Source organism: Thamnophis sirtalis, unplaced genomic scaffold (assembly GCF_051295495.1).
Source record: "Thamnophis sirtalis isolate CommonGarterSnake01/CBP01778 unplaced genomic scaffold, rThaSir2_p1.2 scaffold_8, whole genome shotgun sequence".
Classification (NCBI taxonomy): domain Eukaryota; kingdom Metazoa; phylum Chordata; class Lepidosauria; order Squamata; family Natricidae; genus Thamnophis; species Thamnophis sirtalis.
This window is the reverse complement of record NW_028261388.1, coordinates 2,003,562-2,027,426: the sequence shown is the minus strand read 5'-3', so window position 1 is coordinate 2,027,426 and position 23,865 is coordinate 2,003,562. Positions and strand designations below refer to the sequence as shown.

The 23,865-nt window shown below is 46.6% G+C and overlaps 1 protein-coding gene across 1 annotated transcript in view; it reads right to left on the bottom strand.

Moving 5' to 3' along the window:
- Positions 1-23,865, bottom strand: part of C2CD3 (C2 domain containing 3 centriole elongation regulator) — an 84,561-nt gene that overhangs the window by 55,524 nt on the left and 5,172 nt on the right. Inside the window, exons 5-14 of the mRNA XM_087720954.1 lie at positions 20,242-20,468; positions 19,100-19,232; positions 15,783-15,893; positions 14,429-14,573; positions 12,642-12,802; positions 9,727-9,954; positions 7,934-8,046; positions 6,103-6,221; positions 3,990-4,112; positions 1,550-2,005 (exon numbers count right to left, since the gene is read on the bottom strand). Coding sequence (XP_087577080.1) covers positions 1,550-2,005; positions 3,990-4,112; positions 6,103-6,221; positions 7,934-8,046; positions 9,727-9,954; positions 12,642-12,802; positions 14,429-14,573; positions 15,783-15,893; positions 19,100-19,232; positions 20,242-20,468 — 1,816 coding nt within the window. The remainder of the gene's footprint in view (positions 1-1,549; positions 2,006-3,989; positions 4,113-6,102; positions 6,222-7,933; positions 8,047-9,726; positions 9,955-12,641; positions 12,803-14,428; positions 14,574-15,782; positions 15,894-19,099; positions 19,233-20,241; positions 20,469-23,865) is intronic.

Below are 23,865 nucleotides of genomic sequence, written 5' to 3'. Positions count from 1 at the left end.
TGGAGGGTGGATTGGGCCGTTAGTGGAGCGGCTGGCATATCCCAAGCAGGGGTGGTATTCATTTACTTCGCCTAAAAGTAAAGCTTCCCCTCGCACATACATGCTAGTCGTTCCCGACTCTAGGGGGCGGTGCTCATCTCCATTTCAAAGCCGAAGAGCCAGCGCTGTCCGAAGACGTCTCCGTGGTCATGTGGCTGGCATGACACAACGCCGAAGGCGCACAGAAACGCTGTTCCCTTCCCACCAAAGGCGGTTCCTATTTTTCTACTTGCATTTTTCACGTGCTTTCCAACTGCTAGGTTGGCAGAAGCTGGGAAAAGTCACGGGAACTCACTCCGTTACGCGACGCTGGGGATTCGAACCGCTAAACTGCCGACCTTTCTGATTGACAAGCTCAGCGTCTTAGCTACTGAGCCACCGCGTCCCTTACTTTCCCTGCCGGTTTGCAAATGTGAGGATGCACATGTGCTCACGTGACCCCCATCCACGCATGCGCTCGGCCTTCCACACATGCACTTGGTGTGTGCGGCTTGCTCGCATGCATGTGGGCGGTGCGAAAACGTGCCTAAATAGGACGGCACAGAACCGGGAGAGCCACCCACCCACGATTTCCACTAAATCCACTAAATGTGTATGTATGTATGTATTGTGTCACAACCCCTGGTATGCCCAAATATGGGAAGGAGCATACTGCTTCCCTTTTCTGTCTTTCGGCTCACCCTAGGAGCCATCCAGGCAGAAAGCCCTTTTTTTTAATGTTGCTTTGTCTTTATTTATTTATCAGCACAAATGCAACATACACACACACACACACACACACTGAGAGAGAGAAAGAGAGAGAGAGAAAACAACCAAGCTCAGAGACCACCAAGGACCAATAGTCCTTTTCCTCCTTTTCCTTCTCCCCCACCTCCTCCAACCCCCCTCTTTTCAAGAACAGACAACGTTACCTAGTTGGGTCATGAAAGGTCCCAACTCGTGACCTGACAAATGTGCGCCCGACAACAGCGCGCCGACAAAACCGCGGCGATAAAACCGTGACGTCGACAGCGCGCCCACAAAGGCGCGCCGACAGAAGCGCAATTACGGTTAAGGTAAGGGTTAGGGCGAGGGTTAGGTTCAGGTTTAGGTTCAGGGTTAGGTTTAGAGCGCGCTTCTGTCGGGGCGCTGTTGTCGGCGCGCTTCTGCGCTCATTCGTCAGTGTGATTTCGAACTCGCGGTTTTTTCCCCGCGGTTTCGTCGGCGTGCTTTTGGCAAGCGCGCATTTGTCAGTGAACCGTCCCAACTAGGTAACAACTAGGTTGCAAAAAAATACAACCAAAATCAGAGCACCAAGGACCCCTCATTTCAACCCTGAGCTACTAATATTCTCCTTTCTTGGTTGAATCCCCCCCCCACCAGCTTTCTTTGTATCTGTGCCGAACCACCATTGACGAGATCAGCTGCTCACGACTTTTCCCTTTATCCCTCGATTGTTAATGTCCGTTCTTCCTTCCGCTACATTCTCCCTACCCTTCCTCCACAACGTTCGGTGTCGCTTGGGACTTGCCTGAGAAAAATGGAACGTGGGCTGCGGGGTCCCCCACGCGACGGGAGATCTCGTGGCTTCTTCGGTGCTGAAGAGCTTGCAGAGCAAGTACAGGTTGCAAGAGCCGTCCAGCCCACCGTTGGGAGGGAGCGCCATCTGCCCCTCCGAGACCATCAAAAGGACGTGGAGCAGCAGCCCTTCCTCGTCCGAGCAGGCGCTCATCTGGGTCAGGAGGTTGCGGGAGACGGGCTGGCCCCCGTCCTTGGGGGACCTCTGAAGAGCCGGAGGCAAGGGAGCTTCGCTTCTCACGGGGGCTTCGCGGTGGCTTTGAGGGCTTCGGGCGGAACAGGGGGGGCTCCTTTCAGCATCCTGAAAAATCGCACGGTGGGTCTTGATGGAGCCGGCGGGGGCTCTTGGGGACACGCTGCTCGCTTTGATGTTGGGGACATCTTTGTTAGCTACAAGTTCCACGGACACCTGTCACAGGAGGAGGATAGAAAAATCACCATTGATAGCCGTGTGCAGCAGCTGCCAAAAAGGCCAACACAGTTCTAGGCTGCATAAACAGAGAGATAGAATCAAGATTATGACAAGGGTTAATGCCACTTTATAAGGCCTTGGTAAGGCCACACTTGGAGTCCTGCATCCAGTTTTGGTTGCCACGGTGTAGAAAAGATGCGGAGACTCTGTAAAGGGTGCAGAGAAGAGCAACAAAGAGGATTAGGGGACTGGAGGCTCAAACATATGAAGGACGGTTGCAGGAACTGGGGATGTCTAGTTTGATGAAAAGAAGGACCAGGGGAGACACAATAGCTGTCTTCCAATATTAAGAGCCGAGGTGGCGCAGTGGTTAGGGTGCAGTACTGCAGGCCACTTCAGCTGACTGTTATCTGCAGTTCGGCGGTTCGAATCTCACCGGCTCAGGGTTGACTCAGCCTTCCATCCTTCCGAGGTGGGTGAAATGAGGACCCAGACTGTGGGGGCGATATGCTGACTCTGTAAACCGCTTAGAGAGGACTGAGAGCCCTATGAAGCGATATATAAGTCTAACTGCTATTGCTACTGCTATTGCTATTGAGGGGCTGCCACAGAGAGAGGGGGGGTGTCAAGCTATTCTCCAAAGCACCTGAAGGCCGGACAAGGAACAATGGATGGAAACTGACCAAGGAGATATTCAACCTGGAAATAAGGAGGAATTTCCTGACAATCCACCCATGGAACAGAAGTTGCCTTCAGAAGTTGTGGGAGCTTCATCCCTGGAGGCTTTCAAGAAGAGACTGGACTGCCCTCCGTCAGAAATGGTGTAGGGTCTCCTGCTTGGGCAGGTAGGTTGGACTGGATGACCTCCAAGGTCCCTTCCAACTCTATTATTCTATGTTCTAAGGACTTTAAACCTTCCCTAAGGGAAAAGAGAACTTGGTTCTCTGACTGGAGGCTAAAACCTACAATGAATGGTTGCAGGAACCGGGCATGGCTAGTCTAGGGAAGAGAAGGACCAGGGGGGACAGGATAGAAGCCTTCCAATATTTGAGGGGCTGCCCCAGAGAGGAGGGGATCAAGCAATTTCCCAAAGGACCGGAAGGCCAGAGAAGGAAGAATGGATGGAAACTGAACAAGGAGAGATTCAACCTGGAAATAAGGAGAAATTTTCTGATAGTGAGAACAATTAATCCATGGAACAGCTTGCCACCAGAGGTTGTGAAGGTTCCAACACTGAAGGTTTTTAAGAAGACACTGGACGGCCATTTGACTGGAATTGTAGAGGGTTTCCTGCCTGAGCAAGGGGTTGGACTAGAAGACCTCCAAGGTCCCTTCCAACTCTGTGATTCTGTTCTATCCTAATCGGATGAGGGACTCTTTGCCCTGCTACTACCCAGCTTCCAATTTATACATCCAGAAGAGGAATGCATGTATCGGCAGTCCCCGGGTTACGACCGTAATGGAGTCCTAAGTCGTAACAGTCATAAAATGGATCTGTCACTGCATCAGCACTAATGAAATGCAATAGCAATAGCAGTAGACTTATATACCGCTTCATAGGGCTTTCAGCCCTCTCTAAGCGGTTTACAGAGAGTCAGCATATTGCCCCCAACAACAATCTGGGTCCTCATTTTACCCACCTCGGAAGGATGGAAGGCTGAGTCAACCCTGAGCCGGTGAGATTTGAACCGCTGAACTGCTGATCTAGCAGTAGCCTGCAGTGCTGCATTTAACCACTGCGCCACCTTGGCTCGTAAATGCAGGCAGTCCTCGACTTAGAACAGTTTGTTTAGTGACTGCTCAAAAGTTACGAGAGCACTGAAAAAAGTGGCTTGGCCATTTCTCACACTTACGACCGTCGCAGCACCCCCGTGGTCACATGATCAAAATCCAGATGTTTGCAACGTTGCAAAGCGAGACAGCTGCTAAGTGCATTTTGTCTCATTTTGCCAAAAAAAATGGTCAGAAGCAAATGCTGTACCTGCAAAGGCCCTAATGGGCCCGGGACGCCGTCTTCTTTCACCGGCAGTTCACGGCTGACGAATAAATCCTCGGACCGAAGGACGTCGCGCAGGGGAAAGGCTGCTGCGCCAATCAGCACTGGCTGAAGACCAGAAGGAGAGAAATGGCATGCATTCTGCAGAGTCCTTTTTCTTTTTCTCAACATATTTTTTATTATTTTTACATTTAAAACAATGCAGAACCGCGAAGTCGAAGTGGCCATACATTCACATTATATATAGCTAGTCACAACCATTAACAATTAGCCTACTTAATACATTATCTATCCTTCTGTCCGGTCGAAATATATATAGTATATAGCAATGAAAGAATAGAACAACTCTCAAAAATAATATTTATGAGTAAAACAAGGGGGTCATGATTGGTGAAATCAAATCAGGATGATAGCTGGCATATAGACTGTAGAATGATAGAGAAAAAAAGGAAATGATATGGGGAAAAAATGGACTTGTGGAAATAAACACCCTCAAGAAAACATAAGCTATCCCATCCTGTTTTATCCTATCCTGTTCTGTATTCCTATTCTAATTCACCCTATCCTATTCTATCCCTATCCTATTCTAATTCATTCTATTCCTATCCTATCCTGTCCTAATTCATCCTATCCTATCCCTATCCTATCCATAACCTTTTCCATTCCATTCCTCTCTTCTCTTCTAATTCATTCTATTCCTATCCTGTCCTAATTCATCCTATCTCTAGCCTATCCCATCATATCCTATTCTAATTCATCCTATTCCTATCCTATCCCATCCCATCCCTATCCTATTCCTTATTCTATTCTATTCTAATTCATCCTATTCCTACCCTACCCTACCCTTATCCCTATTCTATCCTTTTCTCATTCTAATTCATTCCATTCTGGTCCTGCCGTGTGATGAATAATAAATACAGCTCCCCTCCCCTTCCATGTAACAGACTCTACAGAATTCAGAGGTGGGTTCCTACCAGTTCGCACCTATTCGGTAGAACCGGTTCGTCAAATCTACCGAACCGGTTAGAAGAGGTTCCACAAGTGGACCCGGAAAGCAGGCCACACCTACAGAAGAGCTTCCAAATTTTTTTGAAACCCACCACTGACTTGCATGCTTCAATGCCAGAGTTTCTGAGCCAACATGACTGGAGGAGGAATTCTGGGAGTTGAAGTCCACAAGTCTTAAAGCTGTTAAGTTTGAACATCCCTGGGTTTTTTTTTCTTTAGGGTTAGGGGTGCAAGGATCTTGTAACTTGACAGCTTTAAGACCTGCATGCTTCAATGCCAGAGTTTCTGAATAGCTACTTGGACCGACCTAAGTACTAATTCATAATTTCATATCCGGTCTCACGGGCAGCAAGCCACTCCCATCCGGTCACATGGGTGGCAAGCCACTCCCACAAAGGAGGCCACACCCACAGAGTAGGTTCGAACGATTTTTGAAACCCACCACTGGTACAGATATTTGTTTTTTTCGTGACCCGTCAAAACCGCGGTCCACTAAAGCGCGCCCGATTAAAGCGCGTACCTGACGTCATCAGCAGCGTGACAAATAAAATTAAAAATAAATTAAATTAAAATTAAAATAAAATTAAAGCAAGCAGATTCACATAAAGGTAAGGGTTAGGGTTAGGTTTAGGATTAGGTTAAGGGTTAGGTTTAGGGTTACGTTAAGCGTTAGGGTTAGGTTTAGGGTTAGGTTAAGGGTTAGCATTAGGTTTAGCGTTAGGTTAAAGGTTAGGTTTAGGGTTAGGTTTAGGGTTAGATTAAGGGTTAGGCTTAGGGTTAGGTTTGGGGGGGTTATGGTAAGGTTTTCGCGTTAATTTTAAATTTACCGCTCACAGCGTGCTGTTTTCGTCGCGCTGTGATGACGTCACGTACGCGCTTTCGTCGAGCGCGCTTTAGTCCACCGCGGTTTTGTGGTGGAACCGTTTTTTTATCCAGGACGACAATATTGTTCTGTTTGTCTTTTTATCCCCTATCTGTACCCCCTTTCCTGACTTGGATTGTGAGCCGCCCTTTGGGGAAAAGGGCGGCATATAAATGCAATAAATTCAATTCAATTCAAATTCAAATTCAATATGGAAAATGACAGTACCTTCCTCTGGGTGCCTTTTTTCAAAAACACCTTAAAGTCGAGGTGCGACTTCCACCAATGGGTGATCATGGAGCCACAGAAGTGGACAGGGAAGGCGTAACGTTGCTGAAACTTCACCCCTGTGGCGGGAATCGGATAGACAGACCCAAAAGCAAAACGAAGAAAAAAGGGTTTCGTAAGTCAACATTGCAAGCGTTCAGCGGAAGAAGACTCAAGGAAGAATCTAAGATTTTTCTGAAGTGGTATTTAATAATTTAATAATTAAATTTATAGGCCACCCAATCCTGCAGTATTCAAAATGAGGTGGCAGGCTGAACCAAAGCAGACCTCCAGCCTGAACCAAACTAGGGTTTCATGATATTAAGTTTTAACTGTTCATATGTAGAAAATTGCAAAGATTTGCTTTTCGGAAGTCTGCACATGAAAACTGCTGAAGCAAAAGTCTCCATTTTAATGTATCTGCTGGCTTGACTGTAAATCTGTCTGGAAGACACATTTCAGTTCCTCTAAATCAGTGTTTCTCAACCTTGGCAACTTGAAGATGTCTGGACTTCAACTCCCAGAATTCCCCAGCCAGCGGGTTGAAATGAGGAGCGCAAATGTTTTATGGGTATTACTCATGGCAAACAATTGGGTTTTTTCCCCCCTTTCTTTCAACTATAAAAACAAAAGGGAAGGTTAACATATACTTTGGTGATTATTAACTAGAAATGTCAATATTTTTTTCTTTTCTCTTTAGATTGTCTTAGATTTTAAATGGTCATTTTGTTAACACATATTAATAGATTGTTGTTTAGAGATTGTTGCTTTTTGTGTTTGTGGAGAGGAGAGAAAAATGTAAATAAACCTTAGTTAACTATAATAATAACAAAGATATGTTAGAGAGAGGAAATATTAGATGTCCTACTAATTGACTTTATTTTGTTTTCTTAGAATATGTTATAAAGATATGGCATATTGACTGGAACTGGGGGAAGGGGGGAAAAATTAGATCGCACAGGGTCGGCCTCCTCCGGGTTCCATCCACCAGCCAATGCCACCTGGCTACCACCCGGGGGAGGGCCTTCTCTGTAGCAGCTCCAGCCCTTTGGAATGAACTCCCCGCGGAGATCCGGACCCTCACCTCTCTCCAGGCCTTCCGGAAAGCCGTCAAAACCTGGCTGTGCCGGCAGGCCTGGGGTTGATGAGTTCCCCTCCCCTCTCGACTGGTATGGATGTGTGACTCTTGTGTATTTTAATTACGTGTATTGTGTTTGTATCCCCTTTTCCCCTTTTTGAGTTGTTCGCCGCCCTGAGTCCCTCCCGGAGAAGGGCGGCATACAAATAAACTAAATCTAAATCTAAATCTAAATGCCAGCAGATGGCTGTGTTTTTGAAATCTTAACTAAATGAAAATTGTGGTATGGTGATAGTAAAATATATAAATTTTTAACATATACAATTTAAACTGAATGGAATATCTGTGATTGTGGACAGAATGCACGAAATGTACTTCTGACCAATGGATACGCTTTCTACAAGATGTAATGAAAGATGATGCTTTTCTTTTTGTGTTTTTTACGTAATAAAACTAATTAAAAAAATTATTTAAAAAAAAACATTTTGCAGAGTTTACTTAAAGCTGCCTTTCTTAGCAGTTTCCCTCAATTGAGGCCATCAGTCAGTCAGTCTATATATTTAAATTCCCGCCATGAAAACATTTCTTTAAAGAGTTGGTCAGTTTCAGGATTTGGAAAAGGGCTGATTATGCAGCTGCGGTCACTGTGGAAAACCCCGCTCGTTCCAACGTACGATTATGGGGGGGAACGGTCACCTGCCCGCCCGGTCTTACCGCCTGCTGAGAACCGACTCGAAGCAACGCGAACGATTTCTGTAGTTATGGCCATCTGGCCGATCCCGTTCTTTGACATTCCTACTGGAAAGTGATACTCGACAAAGAAAGTCCTGGGAAGAGGAGAAATTGTGGAAATAAATGGAGGGAATTCAACAAAATGCAGCGTTTTTAATACGACTGAAACGTTGGCGTCTTAATTCATTCCTCGCATAACAACAGAGAGAGAGAGAGAGAGAGAGAGAGAGAGAGGGAGGGAGAGACAGACAGACAGACAGACAGACCCCAAGTCACCCCGTCGGCTTTCATCTTTAAGGCAAGACTAGAACTCACTGTCTCCTGGTGATTGGTCCAAAGTCACCCAATTGGCTTTCATGTGTAAGGCAGGATTAGAATTCAGAATCCTCTGGTGATTGGCCCAAAGTAATTCAGCTAGCTTTCGTGTCTAAGGCGGGACTAGAACTCATCGTCTCCTGGTTTCTAGGTCAGCACCTTAGAACTACAACTCACTTAGGACTAGAATTCACTGTCTTCTAGAGATTGTCCCAAAGTCACCCAGCTGGCTTTCGTGCCTAAGGCGGGACTAGAACTCACTATCTCCTGGTTTCTAGGCCAGCACCTTAGAACTAGAACTTAGAACAATAATATTATTGTATTGTACTGGGTGACTTTGGGACAATCGCCAGGAGACTGAATTCTAGTCCTATATGTTCTGGTTCTCTAGAAGTGATTGTCCCAAAGTCACCCAGTTGGCTTTCGTGCCTAAGGCGGGACTAGAACTCACTATCTCCTGGTTTCTAGGCCAACACCTTAGAACTAGAATTCACTTGGACTAGAACTCACCGTTTCCTGGTGATTGCCCCAACGTCACCCAGCTAGCTTTCATGCCTAAGGCGGGACTGGAACTCATTGTCTCCTGGTTTCTAAGCCAGCACCTTAGAACTAGAACTTAGAACAATAATATTATTATTGTATTGTACTGGGTGACTTTGGGACAATCACCAGGAGACTGAATTCTAGTCCTATATGTTCTGCTTCTCTAGAAATGATTGTCCCAAAGTCACCCAGTTGGCTTTCGTGCCTAAGGTGGGACTAGAACTCACTATCTCCTGGTTTCTAGGCCAGCACCTTAGAACTAGAATTCACTTGGACTAGAACTCACCGTTTCCTGGTGATTGCCCCAACGTCATCCAGCTAGCTTTCATGCCTAAGGCGGGACTACAACTCATTGTCTCCTGGTTTCTAGGCCAGCACCTTAGAACTAGAATTCATTTAGTACTAGAACTCACCGTTTCCTGGTGATTGCCCCAAAGTCACCCAGCTAGCTTTCATGCCTAAGGTGGGACTAGAACTCACTATCTCCTGGTTTCTAGGCCAGCACCTTAGAACTAGAATTCACTTGCACTAGAACTTACCGTTTCCTGGTGATTGCCCCAAAGTCACCCAGCTAGCTTTCATGCCTAAGGCGGGACTAGAACTCACTATCTCCTGGTTTCTAGGCTAGCACCTTAGAACTAGAATTCATTTAGGACTAGAACTCACCGTCTCCTGGTGGTTGCCCCGAAGTCACCCAGCTGGCCTTCGTGTCTAAGATGGTACTAGAACTCACCATGTCCTGGTTTCCATCCTGGTCCTTCACCACTAGGCCATTTCTAAAACTACTGATCTGCAACCACCTTAAAGGTGGTCATGGGGAAGAGGTCTTTCCCCCGGCATTACCCTTTACAGGGCAATATGGGAATCTCTGATTCATCTGAAGGGGGACAATTGAGAGTCCTGATTAAAACCCTCACCTCTTCTTAGGCACAGCTGGCCTGGGGGGTTTCGCGCCAGGGCTCTTCTGATTGGGGGTGCTCTGAGCGCTGTCCTCGGGGGGCACCCCTCTTAGGGTCTCAATCACCACTCTGGCCAAGCGGATCCGACCCAGCGTGGCCAGCCTGTCAAGGCTCAAACTGACAGCGTGGGTTTCATCGGTGGACTCCGGGAAGGGCTCACCAGGGAGGGGCTTAGCGGGGGAACGGCTGCAAAGAGAAAAGAGAAGACTCAGAAAATTGATTAGTAAACATTGACTGATACAAATGACTCTTGAACAGCTAAATGACTTTTTTTTTTCCTGTTATAAAATTTTTTATTTCCATTCCATTCTATACAATCACATGTTTACTGTGCATAACCGGGGCATATAACATTGAATAATAAACACAGCCCTCACTTATATAGAAAGTGCCCTCTACAATACAAACCCACTATACCTCCTTGGCCCACCATACACCCTCTTTCAACCCCCTCCAACTTTCATTCTTCCTTCTCACATACCCCTCTACACCTACTTCCCCTCCCCCTCTATCTAACCCTAACCCTATCACTCCCTCTCTTAATCCATTCCCTCCCTTCCTTCTCCTCCTCCTCTCTCTCACCCTCTCCACCCTCCTTCTTCTTTCATTCAGCTCCTCCCTTCGGTATACTTCTATTACCTTCCAATATATTCGGTTTGTTCTGTTTTGACACTAACATTAAAAAGCCACAGTATACAAGTGCAATCATGTACTTTAGAATTTAACACATATTGTATTTCCCCCCTCCCCCCCTCCCCCCAGAACCCCACCTCCCTTCCCTCCCCCCGACTTCCCAGAGCCCGTACACGGTATAGCATTTTAACAATCACAATCTAAAATATCTCAACATTGAGCTCAGCTTCTTACTGTTGCCCAAATTTTAAACAGTTTAAGTTATTACTAATATTAAACATAAACTATCTGGAGTTTCTTAGTCCCATAATGAGCAGTTTACATTGTTCGTATACATTAAACTCAGCTTCTCACCATTACACAAATTTAAGCAGTTTGCTTTGTTCTGTCTATTTCCAAACCCTGTTTCCAAACAGCTAAATGACTTTTTCTTGGTAGCCATAAAAGAATTGATTTTAATGCCAAAATAAATTTCTAGCAAAAAAAATATAAAGATGACTTAAAATACGAATGTAAGACTACTGCCAGCTCATGAATGGTTTTGAGAAAGTTGAAACTTTCTATTTTTTTTTAAATAAAATACTGTAAATCTGGGAAAAAAAGAAAATGAAAATTATAAGTGCCACAGCCTTAAAACAACTCTGAGATCTTGGACAGGTGATCTTCAGGTTGCGACCACAGTTGAGCCCCAGATTTATGCTGCTAAGTGAGACGTTTGTTAATTGAATTTTGCCTCACTTTACGACTTTTTTTGTGACATTCGTTAAGTGAAGCACAGAGGTTGTTAAATTAGCAACACGGTTGTTAAGTGAATCCGTTTTCCCCACTCTCTTTGCTTGTCGGAAGGTTGCAAATCACGGGACGCCGGGACGCTGCGAGTGTCATAAATGTGAGTCGGCTGTGAAGCATCCGAATTTTCATCATACAACGGTGGGGGATACTGCAACAGTCGTAAGTGTGAAAAATGGTAATAAGTCACTTTTTCTTTCAGTGCCGTTGTAACTTCGGTCGCTAAACAAACTGTTGTAAGTCGAGGACCAACTGTATTAAAGTGCTTCCAAGCATCATCAGGTGGGTTACAGGTAGTCCCCCGACTTCCGACGGTTTGCTTAGTGACCGTACAAAATTGGAACGGCACTGAAAAAAGCGGCACGCCCACTTTTCACACTTGCGACCAAAGGATCTCCCATTGGTGGAAGTTGCAGCTCGAATTCAACTTAAATTATGAAAAAAGGCACCCAAAGGAAGGCGGTTTATTTTTTCATGCCTCCAGAAGTTGTGAATGCTCCATTGCTGGAAGTTTTTAAAAAGAGATTAGACAGGCATTTGTCTGAAATGGTAGAGGCTGCTTGAGCAGGGGGTTGGACTAGAAGGCCTCTGGAGGTCCCTTCCAACTCTCTGATGTTTTGTTTCATGAAACGAAGCACTAGAGGTGACATGATAGCATCTTCCAATATTTGAGGGGCTGCCCCAAAGAAGAAGGGGGGGGTGCCCATCTATTCTCTGAAGGCAGCCCTGCTTTATAAAGTGATATTAGCCCTTCACGTCATCTTGATTCTCTCCCTCTGTTGATGCAGCCTAGAACTGTGTTGGCTTTTTTGGCAGCTGCTGCACACGGCTGGCTCCTATTTCAATGCTTGTCCACTAGGACTCCAAGATCCCTCTCACAGTTACTACTATTGAGCAAGGTGCCACCTATACTGTACCTGTGCATTTCGTTTTTCTTGCCTAAATGTAGAACTTAACTCTTTTCACCATTGAATTTCATTTTATTAGATAGTGCCCAATGTTCAAGTTTGTCCAGATCCTTCTGTATCTTCAGCCTTAAGTCTTCTGGGGTGTTGGCTATTCCTGCCAGCTTGATGTCAACTGCAAATTTGATGAGTTCCCCATTTATTCCCTCATCCAAATCATTGATGAAGATGTTGAAGAGTCCTGGGCCCAAAACAGAGCCTTGGGGTCCCCCACTGCATATTTCCCTCCATGTAGCTCTCTGTTGATGCAGCCTAGAACTGTGTTGGCCTTTTTGGCAGCTGCTGCCCACGGCTGGCTCCTATTTAAATGCTTGTCCACTAGGACTCCAAGATCCCTCTCACAGTTACTACTGTTGAGCAAGGTACCACCTATATTGTACCTGTGCATTTCGTTTTTTCCTGCCTAAACTGAGCCTTCGCTGGTGCACAAAACCAACATCAGAGGCTGCCCCGTGGCAGGTAGATTCTCCGGGACAGGTATTTTACCTGGCTTTTGTCTCCAAGGCCTTCTTTTGCCGCCCGTGAGGACTTGACTCCAAAGCCTTTGGTGACCTCTGAGGTTTTGGGCCCTGAGGCTGGCGTAGTTTTCCAGCCGCCTCCTCCTCCTCCTCGTCACTAAAAGTATCACTGAAGCTGCTGTCCCGTTTCTGAAGAAAATGACCAAGAAAAACAAACATTAGAAGAGAATATTTGTAGCTCGTGCGCTGAGTTGTGTGGTCCTGGGTGCTCCTTAACCTTGTCTGCTTTCTTGCAGACGTTTCGTGACCCAACTAGGGAACATCATGGTTCCACCACAAATCCGCGGTAGACTAAAGCGTGCTCGACGAAAGCGCGTACGTGATGTCATCACAGCGCGACGAAAACGGCACGCTGTGAGCGGTAAATTTAAAATTAACGCAAAAACCTTACCCTAACCCCCCCAAACCTAACCCTAAACCTAACCCTAAGCCTAACCCTTAACCTAACCCTAAACCTAACGCTAACCCTTAACCTAACCCTAACCCTAACCCTTACCTTTATGTGAATCGGCTTGCTTTAATTTTATTTTAATTTTAATTTATTTTATTTTTAATTTTATTTGTCGCGCTGCTGACGTCACGTACGCGCTTTGATCAGGCGCGCTTTAGTGGACCGCGGTTTTGACGGGTCACAAACATCATCAGTGCTAGAAAGGAGCGGGGTTGATAAACAGACAGCAAAACTCACTCCCTTCTAGCACTGATGATGTTCCCTAGTTGGGTCACAAAACTTCTGCAAGGAAACAGCCAAGCCCAGGAGTTGGAGCAGCAGGAGGATTGTGGGGTCCTTAGTACCGTCTTAGTTTTCTTGCAGACATTTCACTACCCAAATAAGTGACATCATCAGTGCTGGAAGGGAGTGGGGTTTGCAGAGAGGAGGAGGAAGACTGTGAGATCCTTAGTTCTCCTGAGCTCGGTTGCTTTCTTGCGGACGTTTCACGACCCAGCTAGTAAACGTCATCAGGGCTAGAAGGGAGTGAGGTTTGCTTTCTGTTTATAAACCCCACTCCCTTCTAGCACTGATGATGTTCGTTGGTTGGGTTATGAAATGTCTGCAAGGAGATAGCCAACACCAGGGACCCCACAAAGCAAACACGATTGTACATTTAAACAAGGCGGCGGAAACTTGTGGAGTAGAATTTCTGGCATTCTCCTTTCCAATCCCTTTTACCAGAAGTAGCCATAGGAAGTTCCTCTTCTTAATCGGGGAATTTATCTTGTTATCCAGCATGGAAAATAAGCCACGATTTACCCAACCGGCTCTATCAAATCCAACATTCACCCGAACAAGAATTAATTGAGCGTATGTGGGCCTGTCAGTTTATGTTGGTTTATGCCAACTGGCAAAAGATACTGGAGCCTGAAATACAGACATCTGATACAGCTTCCAGCCTTACAATTGAAGACCACAAGCCTTAAAGTTCCCAAGTCTGGACGCCCTGGCTGAGGAATTCTGGGAGTTGAAGTCCACAAGTCTTCCCAAGTCTGGACTCCCTGGCTGAGGAATTCTGGGAGTTGAAGTCCACTAGTCTTAAAGTTCCCAAGCCTGGACACCCTGGCTGAGGAATTCTGGGAGTTGAAGCCCACTAGTCTTAAAGTTCCCAAGTCTGGAGGCATCCCTGATGTACCCTAGTGTGTTGAAAGTAAGACATTTCTAGCCAGAGAGAATGACTTGTTAGTAATAGAGGCTTGACTAAGAATATTACCACAATAAAGGGGTTCCCCCCCCCCCCATCACACACCTTTTCTACTCACCTGAGCTGCGTAGAACAAATTTTCCAAGAGACTCTGGTCGTAGTGTGGGTCATTCAATTCACTGTCGTACAAGTGACTCGAAGGGGAAAGGGATTCGGGAGGGGAGCCTGCCCCGTCCACGAGATGATCCGGAGATAAATCAGAACTGTAGATATAGAAAGATAAATAGAACAGAATAACAGAGTTGGAAGGGAACTTGGAGGTCTTCTAGTCCAACTCCCTGCTTAGGCAGGAAACCCTACACCACTTCAGACAAATGGCTATCCAACATCTTCTTAAAAACTTACAGTGTTGGAGCATTCACAACTTCTGGAGGCAAATTGTTCCACTGGTTAATTGTTCTCACTGTCTGGAAATTTCTCCTCAGTTCTAAGTTGCTTCTCTCTTTGATTAGTTTCCACCCATTGCTTCTTCTTCTACCCTCAGGTGCCTTGGAGGATAGTTTGACTCCCTCTTCTTTGTGGCAGCCCCTGAGATATTGGAAGGCTGCTATCATGTCTCCCCTCGTCCTTCTTTCTCTTAAACTAGACATACCCAGTTCCTGCAACCGTTCTTCATATATTTTAGTCTCCAGTCCCCTAATCAACTTTGTTGCTCTTCTCTGCACTCTTTCTAGAGACTCCACATCTATTTTACATCGTGGCGAACAAAACTGAATGCCGTATTCCAAGCGTGGCCTTACCAAGGCCTTATAAAGTGGTATTAACACTTTAAATAAAATAAATTTCCACATGTGCGCTTAAAAGGCTGGTAGAACTTATCTCCTGTATTAATGGTAGCTCTCAACTTACAACCATTCATTTAGCGACTGTTTAAAGTATGTGTGTGTGTCTCCAAACTCGGCAACTTTTTAAAGACAGGTGGACTTCAACTCCCAGGATTCCTCAGTCAGCCACATCACTTAAACCAGTGTTTCTCAACCTTGGCAACTTGAAGATGTCCGGACTTCAACTCCCAGAATTCCCCAGCCAGCATTCGTGTGTGTGTATATGTGTGTCTCCAAACTCGGCAACTTTTTAAAGACACGTGGACTTCAACTCCCAGGATTCCTCAGTCAGCCACATCACTTAAACCAGTGTTTCTCAACCTTGGCAACTTGAAGATGTCCGGACTTCAACTCCCAGAATTCCCCAGCCAGCGAATGCTGGCTGGGGAATTCTGGGAGTTGAAGTCCGGACATCTTCAAGTTGCCAAGGTTGAGAAACACTGACTTAAACAACTGCCTCAATCTTGGGTTCAATTGTGGTTGCGAGTTAAGGCCCACCCCGGAAACCTAAATTTGGGGAAATTCCTGAGACATTTTTCCTGTTTTCTTTTCCCAAACGGAAGCCGGACAAATATATATATATCTCACCTGCCCAGCAGAAGCTCAACCGCTTTCTTTTCAGCATCCAAATCGAATTCGGAACATTCACGCCATGATTGATGAGCGTCTTCGCGCGTAAGGCCAGGATTCCTCAGAGGTCTGGATAGAATATTAGAATAGCGGAAAGGAAGTTGTGAGGGATCAAACGCCTGTCAGAATCAAAAGCGTTTGGTGGAGGGGAAAGGCGAGCTTTTAAAATGAGGTTAAGAAAAAAAATAATTCACTCAATAGTTTGAACAGGAATTTTTTTTTTCACCGTAGCCCTTTCTGTAATCTGCCTAGGAAAAAAAAGACAACAGAAGCCAAAGGGTTTTTTACATAGGGAATGAGATATAAATTAAAGTCTTGATTATTTAGACTTTTAAAGTATTGTTTATACTTTTCTAGTTTTGATGAACCCAAAGGTGCTTTTTTTTTTCCAAGAGGCAACTGGCTTTTCTTGTTTTTCTTTCGAAGACCTTTCGCTTCTCATCCAAGAAGCTTCTTCAGCTCCGACTGGATGGTGGGGAAATGGAAGGATTGATGTTCCTTGCAGACAGCTGGTCATTTGCATCCTTTTTAGAGGGTCGTTGAGGCCACTTGGAGGTTTATTTGTGTCTTATTTAAAGACCTTTCGCTTCTCCTCCAAGAAGCTTCTTCAGCTCCGACTGGATGGTGGGGAAGGGAAGGATTGATGCTCCTTGCAGACACAGCTGGTCATTTGCATCCTTTGAGAGGGTCCTTGAGGCCACTTGGAGGTTTATTTTTGTCTTATTTAAAGACCTTTCACTTCTCCTCCAAGAAGCTTCTTCCACTCTGACTGGATGGTGGGGAAGGGAAGGATTGATGCTCCTTGCAGACAGCTGGTCATTTGCATCCTTTTAGAGGGTCATTGAGGCCACTTGGAGGTTTATTTGTGTCTTATTTAAAGACCTTTCACTTCTCCTCCAAGAAGCTTCTTCAGCTCCGACTGGATGGTGGGGAAGGGAAGGATTGATGCTCCTTGCAGACAGCTGGTCCTTTGCATCCTTTGAGAGGGTCCTTGAAGCCCCTTGGAGGTTTTATCTGTGTCCTCAGAGTCCCCTGAGTGGTGCAAACAGGTGGGAATCCTCTGTGCACGACCCCCCGCTGCCCTGTGCATACATGCATGACCCCCGCTGCCCCCCACGCATGACACCGCCCCTGCCTTCCTGAAGCCTGGGGAGGGTGAAAACGGCCTCTCCGGAGACCCTTCAAAGGCCAAAAACCAGCTGGCCGGTCAGTTGACCTAGGGCAATGCTCACATGCCCTCGGAGATGGAAACACATTTGCCATCTGTGGCACGCATGCCATAGGTTTGCCATCACGGCTCTATGGCCATTTAGAGTTAAGGAAGGGACACTGCAACCGTCATTAAGTCCATGTACGTTGCCAAGCGCTCACATTCTAATCGCGTGACCCAACGGCTGTTTTTTGTTACGTGTGAGACTGGGTCCATGAGAGCCTTTGTTCCGTGGGGTTGTAACTTTGAGCTGTCAGTAAATGAATGACATGGCGAGGACGACCCATAAGAGAAATTGACAGACTGATTTTGCACTTCGCTTCAAGTTACTCTGAAAAGCGTCACAAATTTCTGAACTCTTTTGAGCAACTCACATTGTCGGGGTTCCAAATAGCATCCAAAAGTAAATCAAGAGTCTGAAGCAAAGGATTCCTCAAAAGTTCCACTTTATGAAGAGAGCCATGTTGGCACATCTGGGGAAACCCGAATCTGAAAGCTTCCTGATTTTCCCCACTTGGCTGAAAGTTCAAGATCTTTCCCCCACACCCACCAGCCCATCCCATAGTCCAATCTCCCACTGCCACGCTGGCAGCTTCCACCCATCCAGTTCTGGTCAGATTAGATTAGATTTAGATTTATTTTATTTGTATGCTGCCCTTCTACGGGAGGGACTCAGGGCGGCGAACAACTCGAAGGGGGAAAGGGAACATAGAATACAATACAAGTAATTAAAATAGCCAAGAATCACACAGCCACACAGGTGGAGAGGGAAGGGGAACTCATCAACCCCAGGCCTGCCGGCAAAGCCAGGTTTTGACAGCTTTCCGGAAAGCCTGGAGAGAGGTGAGGGTCCGGATCTCCGCGGGGAGTTCATTCCAAAGGGCCGGAGCTGCTACAGAGAAGGCCCTCCCCCGGGTAGTAGCCAGGTGGCATTGGCTGGTGGATGGAACCCGGAGGAGGCCGACCCTGTGTGATCTGACGGGTCTTTGGGAGGTAATTGGCAGCAGGCGGTCTCTCAAGTACCCAGGTCCAATACCATGAAGGGCTTTATAAGTTACGACTAGCACTTTGAAGCGTATCCGGAGACCAATCGGTAGCCAGTGCAGCTCGCGGAGGATAGGTGTAACGTGGGTGTACCGAGGTGCACCCACAATCACTCGCGTGGCTGCATTCTGGTGCAGCGGTGCAGAGACAAAGGATGACCTTGGCTTTCTAGAAAGAATGTTGTTATGGCTACATATCATCTAACTCCGTACAATCCCCCCTCCCATTTTCCCACCATAGAAAATGCATAGATTACTGTAACACGCTCTACATGGGGCTGCCCTTCGAGTTAGTCCAGAATGCAGCCACGCGAGCGATTGTGGGTGCACCTAGGTACACCCACGTTACACCTATCCTCCGCGAGCTGCACTGGCTTTCCATTTCTCTCCGGACACGCTTCAAGGTGCTAGTCGTTACTTTTAAAGCCCTACATGGTATCGGACCTGGCTACCTGAGAGACTGCCTCCTGCCAATTACCTCCCAAAGACCGATTAGATCGTAGACTAGGCCTCCTCCGGATTCCATCTGCCAGCCAATGTCGGCTGGCGACACCCCGGGGGAGAGCCTTCTCTGTTGCAGCTCTGGCCCTCTGGAACGACCTCCCCGTTGAGATCCGGACCCTTACTACCCTCCCGGCCTTCCGTAAAGCAACTAAGACCTGGCTGTTCCGGCAGGCCTGGGGGCTGTTGAATTATCCAGCCCCACTTGAAGTTATGAATGTTGCTGTAATTTTAAATTGTTGTATTATTTTTTATATTCCCCCTCCCTTTTTATTCTAAGCCGCCCTGAGTCTTCCGAGAGTGGGCGGCATACAAAACTAATAAATAATAATAAAAAATAATAATAACAGTAGAATAATGGAAAGTGTGGCAGGCCAAAGACCCAAAAGAAAAGATGGCTGCACGCCTGACACACACACACACACACACACACACACACACACACACACACACACACACACACACACTGTATCCCATTTTGTTGGGGACACAAACCTTCCCACTAGCCTACCCAAACTCACTTTCCGGCTCGTCGGGAGAGATCCTGCTTGACGGGAGGTTGAGTCTCATACCGTTCGATGGCGGGATCCGGATTCGATGTCATGACGGACACAGCCATCGCGTTTCGCAGCCGGTTCCCTCGATCCAAAAGGTCTTGAAAGCAGAGAAAGGAAATCGACATGAAAAAAACGAAGGAACCGTCCGCTCTGCCTGACTGTCATCCTCTTTTCAGGATCAAAGGCAATATGGCCTTCAAAAAATAGTGATAGTCCTCGACATACGACCACAATTGAGCCCCAAAAAGACCATTGATACGTGAGTTTTGCCCTGTTTTACCACCTTTCTTACCAGAGTTGTTAAGTGAATCATTTCAATTGGTAAGAATAAAATTAATGGAGCCGAAAAACAATATATAAATATATATAGAACTGTGTGTAAAGGTGGGTAAATATAGAAGCGAAATATTATATACACGTACAGGTACGATGGCATAACAATGTTGATATAATGACTGTAAGGTGTTGCAGAAGGGAAAAAATAATTTAAAAAATCTGCTAAAAAAAAAGAAAGATCTGGGCAAAATGGGATCATTCCAATAAAAGTATTCTCTACTTCAGTGGTTCCCAAACTTGGCAACTTTAAGACTTGTGGACTTCAACTCCCAGAATTCTCCAGCCAGCAGAGCTGGGCCAATGGGATCATTCCAGTAAAAGTATTCTCTACTTCAGTGGTTCCCAAACTTGGCAACTTTAAGACTTGTGGACTTCAACTCCCAGAATTCTCCAGCCAGCTGAGCTGGGCCAATGGGATCATTCCAATAAAAGTATTCTCTACTTCAGTGGTTCCCAAACTTGGCAACTTTAAGACTTGTGGACTTCAACTCCCAGAATTCTCCAGCCAGCTGAGCTGGGCCAATGGGATCATTCCAATAAAAGTATTCTCTACTTCAGTGGTTCCCAAACTTGGCAACTTTAAGACTTGTGGACTTCAACTCCCAGAATTCTCCAGCCAGCTGAGCTGGCTGGAGAATTCTGGGAGTTGAAGTCCACAAGTCTTAAAGTTGCCAAGTTTGGGAACCACTGCTCTACTTTCCTCGGCGGTTTCCTTCCTAGGGATCCAGGACTTGGAAGACTTGACAGGGTGTGACAGCACACCTGTTTACCTGCAAGTAGATCCTTTGTGGCTGGGCTGTTGCAAGAAAGGACATGGAGAGGCCGTGTGGTCTCCTTGTCTGACTTAATTGGCGCCTCTTGGTCGGAGTGGTTCGAAACTATCTTTTGTGGCTTGGGGTCCTTGGCGCTCAAGATGTAATCCAGGTGTGGGTGAGATCCACCAAGGCTTCTTTGGAGATTCTCCGCGTTCTCCTGGAAATATAAGTGGTCTTTCCCTCTGAAACAGAAGCACCACAGGGAGGGGGGGAAAAAATCAATTCAGGCTGACCCGAGATCCTTGCGGTGGCTTCAGACATTGTGGGGTTCAGTTAGTACGAATCCTGGACATGCGACTGTGGTAGACTACAACCGGTCATAATAGCGAAGCAGTTGCCGGGTGCCCAAAATTGAAATCATTGATTGATTGATTACATTTATATGCCGCCCTTTTCCCCGAAGGGGACTCAGGGCGGTTCACAATTCAATCAGGGAAGGGGGGTACAGACAACAAAAAATATTAAATATGCCCTTTGTTTATCAATTTTTTTTCTGATATTGATTGATTGATTACATTTATATGCCGTCCTTTTCCCCGAAGGGGACTCAGGGCGGCTCACAATTCAATCAGGAAAGGAGGTACAGACAGGGGGATAAAAAAGACGAGACATAACAATACAAAATTTAAAAACACACAACAACCATACCATTCGAGGAGGGGGGCAAAAACTCATCAGCCCCAGGCCTGTTAGAACAGCCAGGTTTTAAGGGCTTTGCGGAAGGTCTGGAGGGTGGTGAGGGTTCGAATCTCCACGGGGAGTTCGTTCCAGAGGGTCGGAGCAGCCACCGAGAAGGCTCTCCTCCGGGTAGTCGCCAGTCGACACTGGCCGGCGGATGGAATTCGGAGGAGGCCTAATCTGTGGGATCTAATCGGTCTTTGGGAGGTGATTGGCAGCAGGCGGTCTCTCAAGTACCCAGGTCCAATACCACGAAGGGCTTTATAAGTGACGACTAGCGCCTTGAAGCGTATCCGGAGACCAATAGGCAGCCAGTGCAGCTCGCGGAGGATAGGTGTTACGTGGGTGAACCGATGTGCGCAGCTGCATTCTGGACAAGCTGAAGTCTCCGAATGCTCTTCAAGGGTAGTTTCAGGGAGTGAATTTGCTGGAACGCCTCTCTCGGGAGTGTATCTGCTTCTTCTACCATTGTCAGATAGGGTGGTATAAAGGTAGTCCTTGACTTATGACCAAAATTGAGCCCAAAAGATTTATATTCCTTGCAGACAGTTGGATCCACACCCATTTGCACCCCTCAGGGGACCCTGAGGACACAGATAAAACCTCCAAGTGGCCTCAAGGACCCTCTCAAAGGATGCAAATGACCAGCTGTCTGCAAGGCGTATCAATCCTTCCCTTCCCCACCGTCCAGTCACAGCTGAAGAAGCTTCTGGGATGAGAAGCGAAAGGTCTACGAAGAAAAAAACCAGAAAGTCCAGTTGCCTCTTGGGAAAAATTACCTTTGGAAGTGAAATGTCTAGTTTTATACGATTCAGCACCATTCTGCCTGTCCATGGTATATGCAATAGCAATAGCATTTAGACTCATATACTGTTTCACGGTGCTTTCCAGCCCTTTCCAGAGCCGAGGTGGCGCAGTGGTTAAATGCAGCGCTGCAGGCTACTTCAGCTGACTGCAGTTCAGCAGTTCGGCTGTTCAAATCCCACCAGGCTCAAGGTTGACTCAGCCTTCCATCCTTCCGAGGTGGGTGAAATGAGGACCCGGATTGTTGTTGGGGGCGATATGCTGACTCTGTAAACCGCTTAGAGAGGGCTGAAAGCCTTATGAAGCGGTATATAAGTCTAACTATTGCTATATAAGTCTAGCTATTGCTTCTCTTACGGAGTCAGCCTCTTGCCCCCAACACTCTGGGTCCTCACTTTTACCCACCTCAGAAGGATGGAAGGCTGAGTCAACCTGGAGCCGGTCAGGATCGAACTACTGACAGCGAGTAGTGAATTAGCCTGCAATACTGCATTCTCAACCACTGTGCCAGGAAGGAAGGAAGGAAGGAAGGAAGGAAGGAAGGAAGGAAGGAAGGAAGGAAGGAAGGAAGGAGAATGGGGGAAAAAGAAGGAAAGAAGGAAGGAAGGAAGGAAGGAAGGAAGGAAGGAAGGAAGGAAGGAAGGAAAGAAGGCGAGAGAATGGGCAAAGAAGGAAGGAAGGAAGGAAGGAAGGAAGGAAGGAAGGAAGGAAGGAAAGAAGGCGAGAGAATGGGCAAAGAAGGAAGGAAGGAAGGAAGGAAGGAAGGAAGGAAGGAAGGAAGGAAGGAATAAGCCTACAATACTACATTCTAACCACTGGAGATGATGGATGGGAAGGAAGGAAGGAAGGAAGGAAGGAAGGAAGGAAGGAAGGAAGGAAGGAAGGAAGGAAGGAAGGGCAATAGCACTTAAGACTTATATACCACTCCACAGTGCTTTCCAACCCTCTTTAAGCGGTTAAAAGAGTCAGTCTCTTGCTCCCAACAATCTGGGTCCTCATTTTAGTGTCATCGGAAGGATGGAAGTTTGAGTCAACCTTGAGCCAGTCAGGATTGAACTGCTAGCAGTTGGCAGAATAAGCCTGCAATACTACATTCTAACCACTGGAGATGATGGATGGGAAGGAAGGAAGGAAGGAAGGAAGGAAGGAAGGAAGGAAGGAAGGAAGGAAGGAAGGAAGGAAGGTCAATAGCACTTAAATACAGTTTTACAGTGCTTCCCAGCTGTCTCTGAGCGGTTTATAGAGTCGGCCTCTTGCCTGCAACAATCTGGGTCCTCATTTGACCCACCTCGGAAGGACGGAAGGCTGAGTCAAACTTGAGCCAGTCAGGATCGAACTCCTGGCAGTGGGCAGAGTCAGCCTGTAATGCTGCACTCTAACCACTGTGCCACCAGGAAGGAGAATGAGAAAGGGAATAAGAGAAGGAAGGGAAGAAGGAAGGAAGGAAAGAAAGAATAGCAATAGCACATATACTGCTTCATAATGCTTTTCCAGCCCTCTCTAAGCGGTTTACAGAGTCAGCCTCTTCCCCCCAACAATCAGGGTCCTCATTTGACCCACCTCAGAAGAGTGGAAGGCTCAGTTAACTCTGAGCTGGTTAAGATCAAACTGTTGGCAGTGGGCAGAGTTAGCCTGCAATACTACATTCTAACCATTGTGCACCATGGATGGATGGATGGATGGATGGATGGATGGATGGATGGATGGATGGAAGGAAGGAAGAAAGAAAGAATAGGAAGAGCAATAGCCCTTAGACTTATATACCGCTTCACAGTGCTTCCCAGCCCTCTCTAAGCGGTTTACAGAATCATTCTCTTGCCCCCCAACAATCTGGGTCCTCATTTTACCGACCTCGAAAGGACGGAAGGCTGAGTCAACCTGAAGCCCGGTGAGACTCGAACTGCCAAATTGCAGGCAGCAGAAGTAGCCCGCAACACTGCACTCTCACCACTGTGCCACCGTGGCTAAATAATTGACAACAGCAATGTAACGTAACAACACAACGTAAAATATAACCCAACACACACACACACACACACACACACACACACACACACACCACACACATGTATAGGTATTAAAAGCATAGCTACCCTT